The sequence below is a fragment of the Scyliorhinus torazame genome, chromosome 15, assembly GCF_047496885.1.
Source record: "Scyliorhinus torazame isolate Kashiwa2021f chromosome 15, sScyTor2.1, whole genome shotgun sequence".
Taxonomy (NCBI): Eukaryota; Metazoa; Chordata; class Chondrichthyes; order Carcharhiniformes; family Scyliorhinidae; genus Scyliorhinus; species Scyliorhinus torazame.
Genome location: NC_092721.1, coordinates 116,516,795 through 116,530,847, shown reverse-complemented (window position 1 = coordinate 116,530,847; position 14,053 = coordinate 116,516,795). Strand labels below are relative to the sequence as shown.

At 44.1% G+C, this 14,053-nt stretch overlaps 1 protein-coding gene across 4 annotated transcripts in view; it reads right to left on the bottom strand.

Annotated features, from left to right (window-relative positions):
- Nucleotides 1–14,053, bottom strand: part of LOC140391761 (large ribosomal subunit protein eL31) — a 245,433-nt gene that overhangs the window by 155,515 nt on the left and 75,865 nt on the right. For all 4 annotated transcript variants that reach the window (XM_072476605.1, XM_072476608.1, XM_072476604.1 and 1 more), the window contains exons 2-6: nucleotides 13,594–13,647; nucleotides 8,463–8,611; nucleotides 6,362–6,453; nucleotides 5,385–5,474; nucleotides 676–796 (exon numbers count right to left, since the gene is read on the bottom strand). In XM_072476605.1, the coding sequence (XP_072332706.1) occupies nucleotides 676–796; nucleotides 5,385–5,474; nucleotides 6,362–6,453; nucleotides 8,463–8,611; nucleotides 13,594–13,625 (484 nt within the window). In that variant the 5' untranslated portion in view covers nucleotides 13,626–13,647. The remainder of the gene's footprint in view (nucleotides 1–675; nucleotides 797–5,384; nucleotides 5,475–6,361; nucleotides 6,454–8,462; nucleotides 8,612–13,593; nucleotides 13,648–14,053) is intronic.

The following is a 14,053-nucleotide window of genomic DNA, read 5'->3' as shown; positions in this document are numbered from 1 at the left end:
CCCACCCCAGTAACCCCACCTAACCTTTTTTGGACACCAAGGACAATTTACCATGGCCAATCCATCTAACCTGCATATCTTTGGACTGTGGGAGGAAACCAGAGCACCCGGAGGAAACCCACGCAGACACTGGGAGAACATGCAGACTCTGCACAGACAGTGAACCAAGCCGGGAATTGAACTAGGGACCCTGGAGCGGTGAAGCAACTGTGCTAACCACTGTGTTACCGTGTTGCCCCCCCACCCTTCCACCCTAATCTTTAGCAAATGGCACTCAATACCTTGACCACAATAAATGGATTTCAGTTTCCTTAACTTCAAATCTATTCACAACCTTCCTCATCCTATTTCAGTAACATTCTTCAGATGGATGTCCCATCCTATATCCTTCACTTCCCTGTCTCTGCATTATTGTTCATTTTGTTTTTTACCACTCGATTATCAGGATGACCTTTTAGTTATTCAGCCACCATTACATTGCTTTCTGGGTAGCCCCATCCCCAAACCATACAGGGCCTTTCTTTGTTCTCCCTCTCTACATCTTAGTTCCACTTGTTGCACTCTTCTTCAGCTTGGGATTTAATTTAGGGAATGTTATACAAATCTAAGCCATTGTTGAATGGATTAAATACTAAAATAATAGGTTACATTTCTTTTATGGAAAAGGAAACTCACAGTTTAAATAGTCTGGCAAAACAGCATCCGTCACTAATGTATGAGAGGACAGCAATTTAAATATTGCTCCATGTTCCTGTTCTGGGAGGAAGTTTAATAAATTCTGATCAATAAAATCAGACTAGAAAAAAAGAGAAGAAAAGACAGTCAATTTTGGTGCAATAACACTACTGGTTGAAAAATCACTCTGAAAACACTATGATGATTGCTTCACCTTCTTTATTAAATATGATATAGCGTTAAATATCCAAGTTCTGAAAATTATGAAGTTGAATCCAGCATAAATGAAATTTGAAACATTTTATGATTATGTAACTTTATATTTATTAGTCAAGAAATTGACAGCAATGCTACAAAGGAAACAAAATGACAACTTTTTAAGTATTCAGCGATCAAAGGGATAATGTATAGTTAGGAAAAGTAAATGGTGAGATTACGTTTACATATTTTCCTATTGTCTTCAAATCAGAACATTAAAATTCTGTTGTGAGAAACTGAAAAATCAATCTCCAGGTACAGTGTTGGAGGATGTTGGAATCCAAAAGAGAGGTAGCCTCCATTGTTTCAGGAACTGCACCTCAGGAAGGATAGTGTCTTGGAGGGGCTGTAGGGCAGGTTGAATAGTACTGGGGTTAGAGGATTAAACTATGAGAACAGGGCATGTAAACCTGGCTTGCATTGCCAGATCACCCAAACAAGGCATTTAAAACATTAAAAATAATTTCACGGGGTAGATGCAGAGGAGCTTTTTCCTCTGGTAGGAAATCAAGAATGAGGACACACAGTTTCAAAATTAGAGCCAGGACATCCAGGTGCAGAATTCTGAAATTATTTTTCACACAAAGAGTAATAAAAATATGGGGCACAATCCAATCCAATTTTGAAGAAAAACACCTTTGACCACAAGACAATGAAGTACTGGTCAGCACGTAATGTCCTCAAGGCCCCCAGGGAAAAGCAGACTGTGGAGGACGTTGGACGGTTCCCTGAGCAGACTGTCAAGAGTCATCTGGCAGAACGTCTCATCACCAGAACTTACAAACAAGCACCAAGACCTAGCTTGGCTGGTGGTGAGAAGGGCCCTCCCCGTCAGAGTCTTCACGTACACCCGAAAGCTAAGCGCCGTTGCACACTGCCCTCGGAGTGGCTGTGGGGGAAATGAGACGGTCACCCACATCCTTGTGGAATGTGCCTTTGCAAAGAAGGTCTGGAGAGAGATGCAGCGGTATTTGTCAAGGTTCATCCCAAGCAGCTCTGTGACACAGGTCTCTGCTCTACGGACTGTTTCCAGGGACACACACCGAGATAAACATCAACTGCTGCTGGAAGGTCATCAACTCGGTGAAAGACGCTTTTTGGTCTGCCCGAAACTTGCTGATCTTCCAGTGCAAAGAGCTGTCCTAAACCGAGTGTTGCAGACTGGCACATTCCAAGGTCCAGGACTACGTGCTGAGGGACGCACTCAAGCTTGGGGCAGCTGCCGCCAAGGCGCAATGGGGAAAGACCACTGTGTAAGGTCTTACCAGCAAATGTACACCGAGGGGCGGGTAACAGTGTAAACCCCCCTCGGTCTGGGTCATTAACACTCCAATGTATAAAAGAAACAAGGTAATGTAAATGTTTAAGAAGGAATTGTAATGTAAAGAGCGATATGTGTGTAATGTTATCAAAATTGAATGGAAGAAAGTCAAGGGAATGCGTAACTCTGATGGAAAGTACAGTCAAGACAATTCAAAATGTTCTATAATGTTTAGTATAGATTTTATGAATAAAGTTTATTTTTTTGAAGAAAAAAAATTGGCTTCACAAATGGGGACCAGACAGAAGGGCACTTGTGGGGGTCTCCCATGGGATCAGAGGCCCCCAGCTACATGCCTTTTGGGCAGAGAGGTGTCCGGGCGCTGCTGGTAACACCTGTGCATGCTGGCAGTGCCAGCCTGGCACTGCTCAGGTGCCAGGCGGCACTGTCAGATGGCATGGGCACTGCCAGGGTGTCAGGTTGGCACTGCCAAGGTGTCGAGCTGGCATTTTTTGCATGTGCGCAATCGGAGCTGCCCTGTGAGGTTTTTGGAGGGTGGGGGGGGGGGAACCCTCCAAAAGTGCGGTCGGGCTGTGGGGGTGGGTTGGAGGTCGCTTTGGGGGCCTCTGAGATTGGGATGCCATTTTTAAATCTATCGCTACACTAGGGGGTTCCGGCGAGTGAAGCTCCCCAGTGTACAAAATGGGGCTATGTGCGGTCCTGGCCACGTGTTCCCCTGAGGCCCCTTATACAATGCATTGTATAACCATGTGTTTCTTGGTGCTGCGTGCGCCAGGAAACATGCGGCTAAATGCGCTCGCTTTAGGACTTTGTTTCCAACTAGTTGAATCACACCCATGGAGATTTCTCCCAAAAAAGACTGTGGCTGGGATATTCCAGCCCCCTCCTGCCTGCCTGCGGCAGTTATTTTGGTCTCCAGTCCCGCCAAAGGACATGCGTTGCTCACTGGCTGTGCCACCGCAGGGGGGAGGGATTATCTTTGGAGGAATCTGCAGATCACGCTGGCAGGACGAGCCAGAAAAACCCACCCTATAAATGCTCAAATAAAATTGGCTTTCGATACTGCGTGTGTGATAGATTTTGGTTAAATAAGGGTGTCAAGTGATATGTAGCAAAGGTGTGTAAATGGGCAGCACGTTAGCACAAGTGGATAGCACTGTGGCTTCACAACACCAGGGTCCCAGGTTCAATTCCCTGCTGGCTCACTGTCTGTGAGGAGTCTGCACGTTCTCCCCGTGTCTGCTTGGGTTTCCTCCGGGTGCTCCGGTTTCCTCCGACAGTCCAAAGACGTGCAGGTCAGGTGGATTGGCCATGATAAATTGCCCTTAGTGTCCAAAACGGTTAGGAGGGGTTGTTAAGTAATGGATTAAGAGACATTCCAATTAGTTGTCTTATTTATGTTAAGTATCCAATAATTGACACTGATTTGTAAAGGGGCTTCAGGGGGCCTTTGTGTCAGGTGATGTGATGATGGAGTTTTGTGCAGAGTCTGTTGAAGTAAATTAAAGGTGTTTGTGGAAAAGGAGCAGAACCTTTGACTCTTTATACAACAGCAGCTAAACCTCTAACAGGGGTTATTGGGTTACAGGGATAAGGTGGAAGTGAGGGCTTAATTGGGTCAGTGCAAACTCGATGGGCCGATTGGCCTCCTTCTGCACTGTATGTTCTATGTTCTAAATGGAGTTGAGTTGCAGGTCAGCCATTGACTGACTGACAGAGCAGAGTTGAGGAGCTGAATAGTCTACTCCCATTGCTTATGCTCCTGTATTCATATGTGTGGAGTCTGAAAAGTAAAGCAGCAATCATGGTTATGTTCAACTTTAAAAGCAGCACGTAAATTTGAATTTAATTTACAAAAGAAGATGAAAAATAGCAGCATTTCTGTCCAAATATTTTTTAAAAGGCATACAAATATGTTAGAATATTGTGAATGTTTATTTTGTGATACCAGCAATGATATTGTTAAATGCTAAGTGATAGGAATTACACGCCTTTTCTGAACCTTAATAAGGGATTCTCAATAAACTGAAAAACACATTTTGCCGTGTATATTTCTGAATTTGAAATCTGAATAAAAATGAACTATTCCCAGTTTTCTTCTCTTAAACCGTTAAAAGCGGCACCATAATTATTAATCTTTTTTTGGAGTTTTGAATTAGTGGCAGAAATTCTTTCGGCAGTTATGTAAGAACATACAAAACAGGAGCAGGAGTAGGCCATTCGGCCCCTTGAGCCTGCTCCACCATTCAATAAAGCATGACAGATCTACTTTTGGTCTAAATTCCACTTTCCTGCCTAACCTCCCACCATGGCCCCCATCATCCTTTTCAATCAAAAATCTGTCTAACAACCTTTAATATACTCGATGGCCCAGCCTCCACTGCATGCTGGGAAAGAGAATTCCAAACACTAATAATCATCAGTAATAATTCCTCCTCATTGCCATCTTAAATGGGAAACCCTTTATTCCTGTGGTGAATGTATTATAGTAACCATTCACCACTGTACTACATTGTACTATGCTGTTGCCCATGTGGGCTCCACCTATGGACCATTGTACTGTATTACACTGATTGTATCATGTTGGTGCCCTTGTGGGCTCCGCCCTTGGCTCCGCCCCCTTGAGGGGAGGTATAAAGAGCAGCTGCCCTGTAGGCGGCTCTCATTGCAGAGCAGTCGCAGGCAGGCGCTGTTCTAGTTGATTAAAGCCACTGATCACTTCAACTCTCTGTCTCGTGTGAATTGATGGTCGCATCAATTTCCAAACTGAGCCCCATTCTAGATTACTCGAGGAGGGGAAACATCCTCTCAACATCTACCTGTTAAGCCCCCACAGAATCTTATATTCAATAAAATCACCTAAATAAATAACAAACCCGCTTGTGTTCTGTAGCGCAACAATTACTCACTCAAGTCGAGAAGTGATGAAGTCAGTCGAGGCTTTATTAAGCAAGACTTGTTCCCCAGCAGCTCAGTTACAGAATGCGGCTGCTGGGAGAACTCGAGCTCTTATACTCCGCCTTCTGGGCGGAGCCAGCAGGCGGCCGATCCAACCAGGGCCCGGGACCTGTCAGCCAATAGCCTCTCGGCTTCACAGGTACCGTACTACCCCTAATACATACCACCACATGTTCAAGAGAAAATTATAACTTTATAATACTTTACTCACAGGCAAATGTCCAAGTAAAGGTGTGATGCTATCAGAAACATAAATGATATTTCCATCTGTTGTTACAGCTATGATAAAGCCATCTAATGCCTGCAGAGTGAAGAGAGACATTAGCAGTCAGTGTTTTCCAACAAATCACACCATTTAGGAATATAAAGCTGGATTTTTCATAGTCCTGTGGAAATGGAGTGGAGGCTTTTTATGGGGGAGGGTGCATGGTCCTGTAGAAATGGAATTGGAACTGGTTGGGGGTGGTGTTAGTGAGTGGTGTGGCTCTGGAAAAATATGGGCATGCCAAAGGCAGGAGTGGAGCTGTGAAAATAGATGGAAACAGAGTTGAGACAGCTCCCTGATGCATTCCCCCTGCTGAAGGAACTTTACCAGTGATGGTCAGAGAGCTGGATTGGCTATCTGCTTCTGTGAAACCATTTAAAGTGATTCAGATCCTAATTAGGAGTTGTTTTGCTTTGCTGAGGTATTTTATCACACCTGGTGGGTGCAGAGTCCACCAGCTCAGTTAAGGTGGCTTCCTGACAGCAGGCGGCGAGGGGTATCAGAGCCAGAGACTGATTCAAATATGAGCAGAAATAAGCCATCTGCTCTGCCTTGCAATAAGATCTGTTTGTGTTTCGACTTCCAAATTCCCATCTACCCCCAATAACCTTTGATTCCTTGAATTAACTTTGACTCCATATGCACCAATAAAAGAGTCACGATCAGGAAAGGCTGCTGCACCCAGGGCCCAAATGATTAATAGAGAAGGGTTTACCCTTGGCATCAGGGGGCCTACCAACTTTGGCATTGATCAGTTTTGAATTTCATAAATGCCTCCAAGCGTACCTCCATGTTGAAGCGCCCTTCCACCAATGATATATTTTTAATTAAATTCATCCTAAATAATTCAATCAAATGTTCCATTAGAACACACAAAGCAAGATATCAGAATACTATTCTTGCAGTACATTTTCATTAGTCACCTCTAACATCAGTTGTGTAAATTCCTCATTACTCAGAAACGAAGGCTTCCAATTATGCTGGATTATATTTGTCTCCTTCTGTGCGGAAGTTTCTAAAAAGTAATATGTTCAGCTTTAGTATTTTACTGTGTCAGTTTCATTAACACTGTTCTAGTGCATTATTTGCATATTAAAATTTTAAACATATTATAATATATCACACAGCACACACAATATAGATTTTTTAAATTTCACCATATCCTCTTAGCATGTATGAACTCAGTGTTAAAAGATAGATATAATAATGAGACACAGCAGAAAACAAACATTTATTTAAATAACCTTTTCAACTCTCCTTTTTTGAAAGCAAACACCAACTTTAATATTGCCTCACATAAAAACAGAAGAAACAGGAGCCTGCTTTGCCATTCAATATGATCACGGCTGATCTTGGGCTTCAACTCCACTTTCCCACCTACTCCCCATGTCCCATAATTCCCTGAGAAATCAAAAATCTAATACTCATGCCAACAATGGGCACGATTTAACGTCATTTTGGGCGCGATTGGAGGGGTGTTCTTCGATAGCCGCGTTGGCGAGATCGCAGCCCGTATTTAAGAGGACTTAATACCGAAAATGAGCCCTCACGAGATTCTCGTCATTACTGGCTGTCTCGCTCTCTGATTCCCCTGACTTGCGCCTCCAGTCTCACCGCTAACAAGAGGGACCTGCTTTTAAGCACTCCCTCACCACTCACTCCCAGTCAACACACTAGCATGGCAGTGTACCGACCTACTACTTGCATTGGGGATGCTGACCTGGCCAGGCTTCCCGACACCATCGACGAGAGACAGGGCATAATGCTCCCCAGAGGGGATCGGAGGACCAGCAGTAGGGTTAGCAATGCTACCTGGCAGGCAGTGGCAGTGGCTATCAGTGCGGGCAGCATGACAAGGAAGACCGCCGTCCAATGTCGGAAGAAGACCAACGACCTCCACTGAGCTGCAAGGCTAAATTATCACCTCTCGCCTGGCACCAGTTCCGCCTGCCACCCCTCAAATTACAAGACTCCAACCCCCCCCACAAATCACTGGCGGACACCTCACACTCTCCCCACATCTGATCTTGTGCTTGTTCCTCAGAACCCACTGGCACCCACCAGCACAACCCCCTTCATGTCCAGTTGCAGTATCCACACATGCCACCTGCTTTAGACCCCCCTGAACCATCAAGCGTTTGAATTACAATGCCCTCTCTTTGTTCCCGCAGGAGAAGATAGCCCATAAATAAGTGGGAAAAGGTCAAAATGGGAGGTGGAGTCCGAGTCCTTACCCCCTATGAGGAACGGGCCTGGAAATTATGGAGTTGATGGAGGAGAGATCTAAAGAGATCTCGCGAGATGTAGTGATCTGCATCTCGCCCTCGGTCGGTAAGATCCAGATGAAAATATTTAAATAAGCCATTATGCTCATTTAAATACATCTGAGTCGTATTTTCCCAGGGGACAGGATCTAGCGGTTTTGCCAGATAGAACTCGCTATGGCGTGGTTTAACACTGGTTTACACAAATGTGGACTAAGCATGATGGCACCGGGGGGGGGTCTCCCAGGCCATTAGAGGCCCTCGGGTAGTCGGGCTCTGGTCAGGGTGGTATTTTGGCACCCGGGTACCTAGGTGCTGCCAGCCTAGCACCTTGGCACTGCCACCCAGGCACCGTGGCATTCCAGTGCAGGAAATTAAGGTAAGTGCGGCCTCGGTAGGGCATTCCCCACCAATGCCAATAAAACCGGCAAAGTCCCGTAGACAGTGGTGTCGTTCTTGGCACTGCAAGCACCGAGAAACACCCCACCAAAAGCACCGAAAACGTAACTCTATTATGTCCCGTTAAAACGTACCCATAATCTACAGCATTATGCTGATTTTTCCCTTTCAAGATGATGATGAAGCAAGCTATAGTCACACAAACAAGAGTATTGTAGCCATCAGTTAATTCAGCTCAGAACAGGAATTGAACCTCAATCATTTCTGGGCTGCACAATTGTGTAACTTGCCCATGGTGCTTTTACTCAATTAACCAAGAAAAGACGGGAAGAGTGGCGACCTAACACCAGTCTTATCTTACCATTGTGTTTTTGTAGAAAGTTAATCGTCTTCTGCAACACAGTGGATTTGTCCAGCTTCTGGATACTGCCGGGAAGCATGACACTGAGTTCTTTGATGAGGACATTGAACTGATCACGTCTCTTTTTCTCAGACTTGTTACGTGAAGCCCTAAATTAAAATACAATAAAATACAGTCTAACTTCAACCAGAACAAAAGATAAATGAAGAAAAAGACACATATGTAAATGGCTTCTACTTTTATAAGTCTTTTAAAATGTTGGTATTTTAATAAGAACACGGGGAGCCCACACCGAATAAAGTAGGAACAAAGTTTTATTTACACAAATGATATGGTCACTACCCTTTCTCTTCTGGTCGATGCCTTACTGGCCGACCTTTTATACATGGGTTAACTGAGATACCCAGTGCTGAGCGGGGTGTTCATACTCCGCAAGGAGCACAGGGAAGATTAGCATTCCCATCCCGTAGGTCCCATGAGGGATATTACACTCCTCTCTCGCCCCTGAAAGTTCAACGACTCCCTCAACGAGCGGTGAGATGGAGAAGGAAGAGGACGTGTTAGTTCAGCTCTGGCAATTCATCGTAGAACTGATGCGTCCGATCAGTTAGCGTATACCTCGCCGCTGAACGGCATCTGCAGCAGGAACGTTGTGGCGGACAATCATCAGGAGGTGGTTGAATTACGGAGTATTCGTCCGAGCTCTGCGTCTCCATTTCTGAGTTGGAAGATATAGTGTCGGGCATATCGGCATCGAGAAAGACTGGAGGAGTCACAGCAGGCTGGTTCGGCAATGGAGCCGGAGGATACAGGGTAGGATTCTTTCTCACGAGGGAGCAACGTCAGTGAGCAAATGTGATCCAGGTGCCATCTCATTAGTTTCCCTCGGGCCCGAACTTGGTAAGAGACTGGTCCCGTTTGGCGGATGACAATCCCAGAGAGCTGGCGAGCACCTTCGTTGAAGTTACGAACAAACACCGCATTGTCAGATGGGAAGTGTCGAAGAGGGCAACACCCTTTCAAATCTTGGTTACACGCACCTTTGCACTGATGTCCAGTAGAATCAAACTCAGTCGTGTGCGAAGCCTATGACACATTAGCATCTCAGGGGGGGCTCCAGTTACTGCGAGCGGCGCGGTCCTGTACGAGAATAAAAATCTTGCCAGTCTTGTGTCCATCAAGCAAGACATCTGTGTCTTGAGCCCCCATTTAACTGTCTGCATGGCCTTCTCTGCCAAACCGTTTGATGCCGGATAGTATGAGGCGGTGCAGATATGACAAATCCCGTTGCTTTTCACTCAAGCGGCAAATTCTTCACTCATAAATGAGGCCCCGTTATCAGTCACGAGAACCTCAGGGGCAAAAGAAATGCATAATCGCTCGATGGTCACCTGGGAAGTGATCAATACCATTTCGTGGAACTCCAGCCACTTTGAGTGGGGAGGCTACAGAAGGACTTGGATAATGTGGAAAATGTGAGATTATGCACTTTAGTAGGAACAATAGAGGCATAAACTATTTTCTAAATGGGAAATGGCTTCAGAAGCACAAAGGGACTTAGAAGTCCTTGTTCAGGATTCTCTTCGGGTTCACATGCAGGTTCAGTTGGCAATTAGGATGGCAAATACAATGTTATCATTCATGTCGAGAGGGCTAGAATACAAGAGCAGGGATGTACTGCTGAAGCTGTACAAGGTTCTGGTCAGACCCTTTGAAATATTGTGAGCAGTTTTGGGCCCCGTTCCTAAGGAAGGATGTGCTGTCCTTGGAAAGGGTCCAGAGGAGGTTCACAAGAATGGTTCCCAGAATGAAGGACTTATCATATGAGGAGCGGTTGAGGACTCTGGGTCTGTACACAATGGAGTTTAGAAGGTTGAGGGGGATCTTAGTGAAACTGACAGAATACTGAGATGCCGAGATAGAGTGGATGTGGAGAAGATGTTTCCACTATTAGGAGAAACGTGAACCCAAGGGCACAGCCTCAGACTGAAGGGACGATCCTTTAAAACAGCGATGAGGAGGAATTTCTTCAGCCAGAGGTTGGTGAACCGGTGGAACTTATTGCTGCAGAATGCTATGGAGGCTACGCCACTGAGTGTCTTTAAGACAGAGACAGATAGGTTCTTGATTAATAAGGGGATCAGGGGTTATGGGAAGAAGGCAGGAGAATGGGGATGAGAAACATATCAGCCATGATTTAATGGCAGAGCAGACTCGATGGGCCGAATGGCCTATTTTGCTCCTATATCCTGTATCTTATGGTATAACTGAACATTTTTTAGTTATTGGACAGCATAACAGAGAGAAGATAGTGATGATTTCAATTAGGGCAAATGTCTCACTAATTTGACTCAGGTGGTTGTGTGTCACATAAGGTTTTGGAGGTTCTAAACTGCAAACTGGCAAGTTAGTGATTTTGCATATCATGTAAACTTTGACAAACTTTGTTCACTAATTGTGGGACACTCGTGTCTCTGCCTATAAGGAATAGCATTTATGTAGAGGGAGTTCCATTTTCAGGAAAGGTGAATGTTAAACTTCACTTCTGGCAATCACACGTACATTCTCAATATAGAGGTACAGTTGTAGTGGTGTTCCTGACATAATCATGGACGTGTAGCTTAAGAACAAGCATTTTCTTGTGATGTTGTCCTTCTCAAGATTATATATCTTCCTGCATTTTGGCAAGAAGTAAGACACTCAAATCTATTTGACCAGCAAAAATGAGATCTTCTTCATAACCTATCAAGTGCAGTTACAGTATTTTGTCACTGGGCAGATATGAATTTTGTAAAATACTTTATTTGCTAGTAAAAACAAGTTACCAAGGACTTCTGGTACTGGCTAACTTCATGAGCTGCTTTCCCTAGAGAGCATCATCAAGTGAAGGAGTTGAAATGGTGTGCACTGAAGAGAACTTCTTACCTGAAGAGAACATGATATTCTTATACAGTAGAAATAGGTGAGGAACAAAGAATTGTAGAAATATTTGGCCCATTGTGCTTGCACTGGTGCTCACTTCACACCTGAGCCATTTACTCAATTTTTTTTTCTAATGTGTAACAACGCAATATCAATAATCTCTTCCAAGAAATTTGTCTTTCATGGCTTGGAATTTTCAATGTTGAAGATAACAAGCCAAGTTATATGCTAGGCATGGTCTAGTTTACAGCACTCTTAGTTTTGGGGTCAGAAAATTGTGGATTCAAGCCCTACTATAAAGGCTTGAGCACAACAATCTAGGATGACGCACAGAGGGACTACCACCCTGTCAGAGCTGCCATCTTTCGGATGAGATGTTAAACCAAAGCTCACTCAGCTAGATATAGAAAGTGCCATTCCTAGGCAGTATTCTGAAAAAGAGCATGGAAGGTAATGCTGAGATCCTCATTGATATTTATCTCTCAATAAACATTAATAACATAATTTATCTGGTCTTTAGGACATGACTGTTATGGGAGATTCCTATATTATAACAGTGATGACACTTCAAAAGTTCTTCATTTGCTGTAAGGCGTGTTGGGACATCCTGAGACCATGGAAGGACCTAAATAAATGCGAGTCATTAGTTTATTTTTCTATTGATTACTACATAATATTCTTCTTTGAGAAGACTGCAATAATTGATAAATGGTCACAACCTTTCCCTGATAATTCCCTGATTTAGTCACCTATTCAAATAGATTTTCTAAAATAACTTCACGTGACCAGGAAAGACAGGAGCAAAGATAAAACATTCACTCAAAACATGCTCCAATTCAAATTTGAGGCAAAACAGCTTAGAACATAGAACATAGAACAATACAGCGCAGTACAGGCCCTTCGGCCCACGATGTTGCACCGAAACAAAAGCCATCCAACCTACACTATGCCATTATCATCCATATGTTTATCCAATAAACTTTTAAATGCCCTCAATGTTGGCGAGTTCACTACTGTAGCAGGTAGGGCATTCCACGGCCTCACTACTCTTTGCGTAAAGAACCTACCTCTGACCTCTGTCCTATATCTATTACCCCTCAGTTTAAAGTTATGTCCCCTCGTGCCAGCCATATCCATCCGCGGGAGAAGGCTCTCACTGTCCACCCTATCTAACCCCCTGATCATTTTGTATGCCTCTATTAAGTCTCCTCTTAACCTTCTTCTCTCCAACGAAAACAACCTCAAGTCCATCAGCCTTTCCTCGTAAGATTTACCCTCCATACCAGGCAACATCCTGGTAAATCTCCTCTGCACCCGCTCCAAAGCCTCCACGTCCTTCCTGTAATGCGGTGACCAGAACTGTACGCAATACTCCAAATGCGGCCGTACCAGAGTTCTGTACAGCTGCAACATGACCTCCCGACTCCGGAACTCAATCCCTCTACCAATAAAGGCCAACACTCCATAGGCCTTCTTCACAACCCTATCAACCTGGGTGGCAACTTTCAGGGATCTATGTACATGGACACCTAGATCCCTCTGCTCATCCACACTTTCAAGAACTTTACCATAAGCCAAATATTCCGCATTCCTGTTATTCCTTCCAAAGTGAATCACCTCACACTTCTCTACATTAAACTCCATTTGCCACCTCTCGGCCCAGCTCTGCAGCTTATCTATATCCCTCTGTAATCTGCTACATCCTTCCACACTATCGACAACACCACCGACTTTAGTATCGTCTGCAAATTTACTCACCCACCCTTCTGCGCCTTCCTCTAGGTCATTGATAAAAATGACAAACAGCAACGGCCCCAGAACAGATCCTTGTGGTACTCCACTTGTGACTGTACTCCATTCTGAACATTTCCCATCAACCACCACCCTCTGTCTTCTTTCAGCTAGCCAATTTCTGATCCACATCTCTAAATCACCCTCAATCCCCAGCCTCCGTATTTTTTGCAATAGCCTACAGTGGGGAACCTTATCAAACGCAAATTAACAATGGTTCGATGATCATCATTAGAGACCTTTAATTCCAGATTTTTTGTTATTTCAAACTCCCCCATCTTCCAGGGCAGGATTTGAACCCGGTTGCCCATAGCATCACCCTGGATCATTAGACCAGTGACAGTAACATTACCTAACCACTCCCTTGAAGTGCAATTTTTTTTCACTTCATTATGTTAAAGGCCATGCAAAATCTCACCTCTTTGCCTTGTCCTTGTCATCTTCATCCATTAGTTCTTCTACAAAATGGTGTCTATAAAATGAAAATAATCTTCAATATATTTTTTTATTAATGCAAATTCACATCACCAAATTCACCAGATTTTTAATCAAACTAATTATTTTAACAGATTTTTACCACTTGAGTTCATTAACTGCTTTCTAAAACTGTCAGCTCCAGTAATTCTGTCTATGATTTCTACCCCAAAAAATTTGCTCACCTCCTACCTATAAGGGAAGAGATAGAGTGGAGAGGATAAAATTGTTTCCCTTGGTGGAGAATTCTAGAACCAGGGAATTTGGATTCAAGATAAGAGGCAGAAGGTGTAGAGGGGAAATGAGGAAGAACTTTTTTATGCGGAGAGTAGTGGGTGTCTGGAATTCGCTGCCCAAGTGGATGGCGGAGGCAGAGACCCTGAACTTTTTTTAAAAGTATGGAC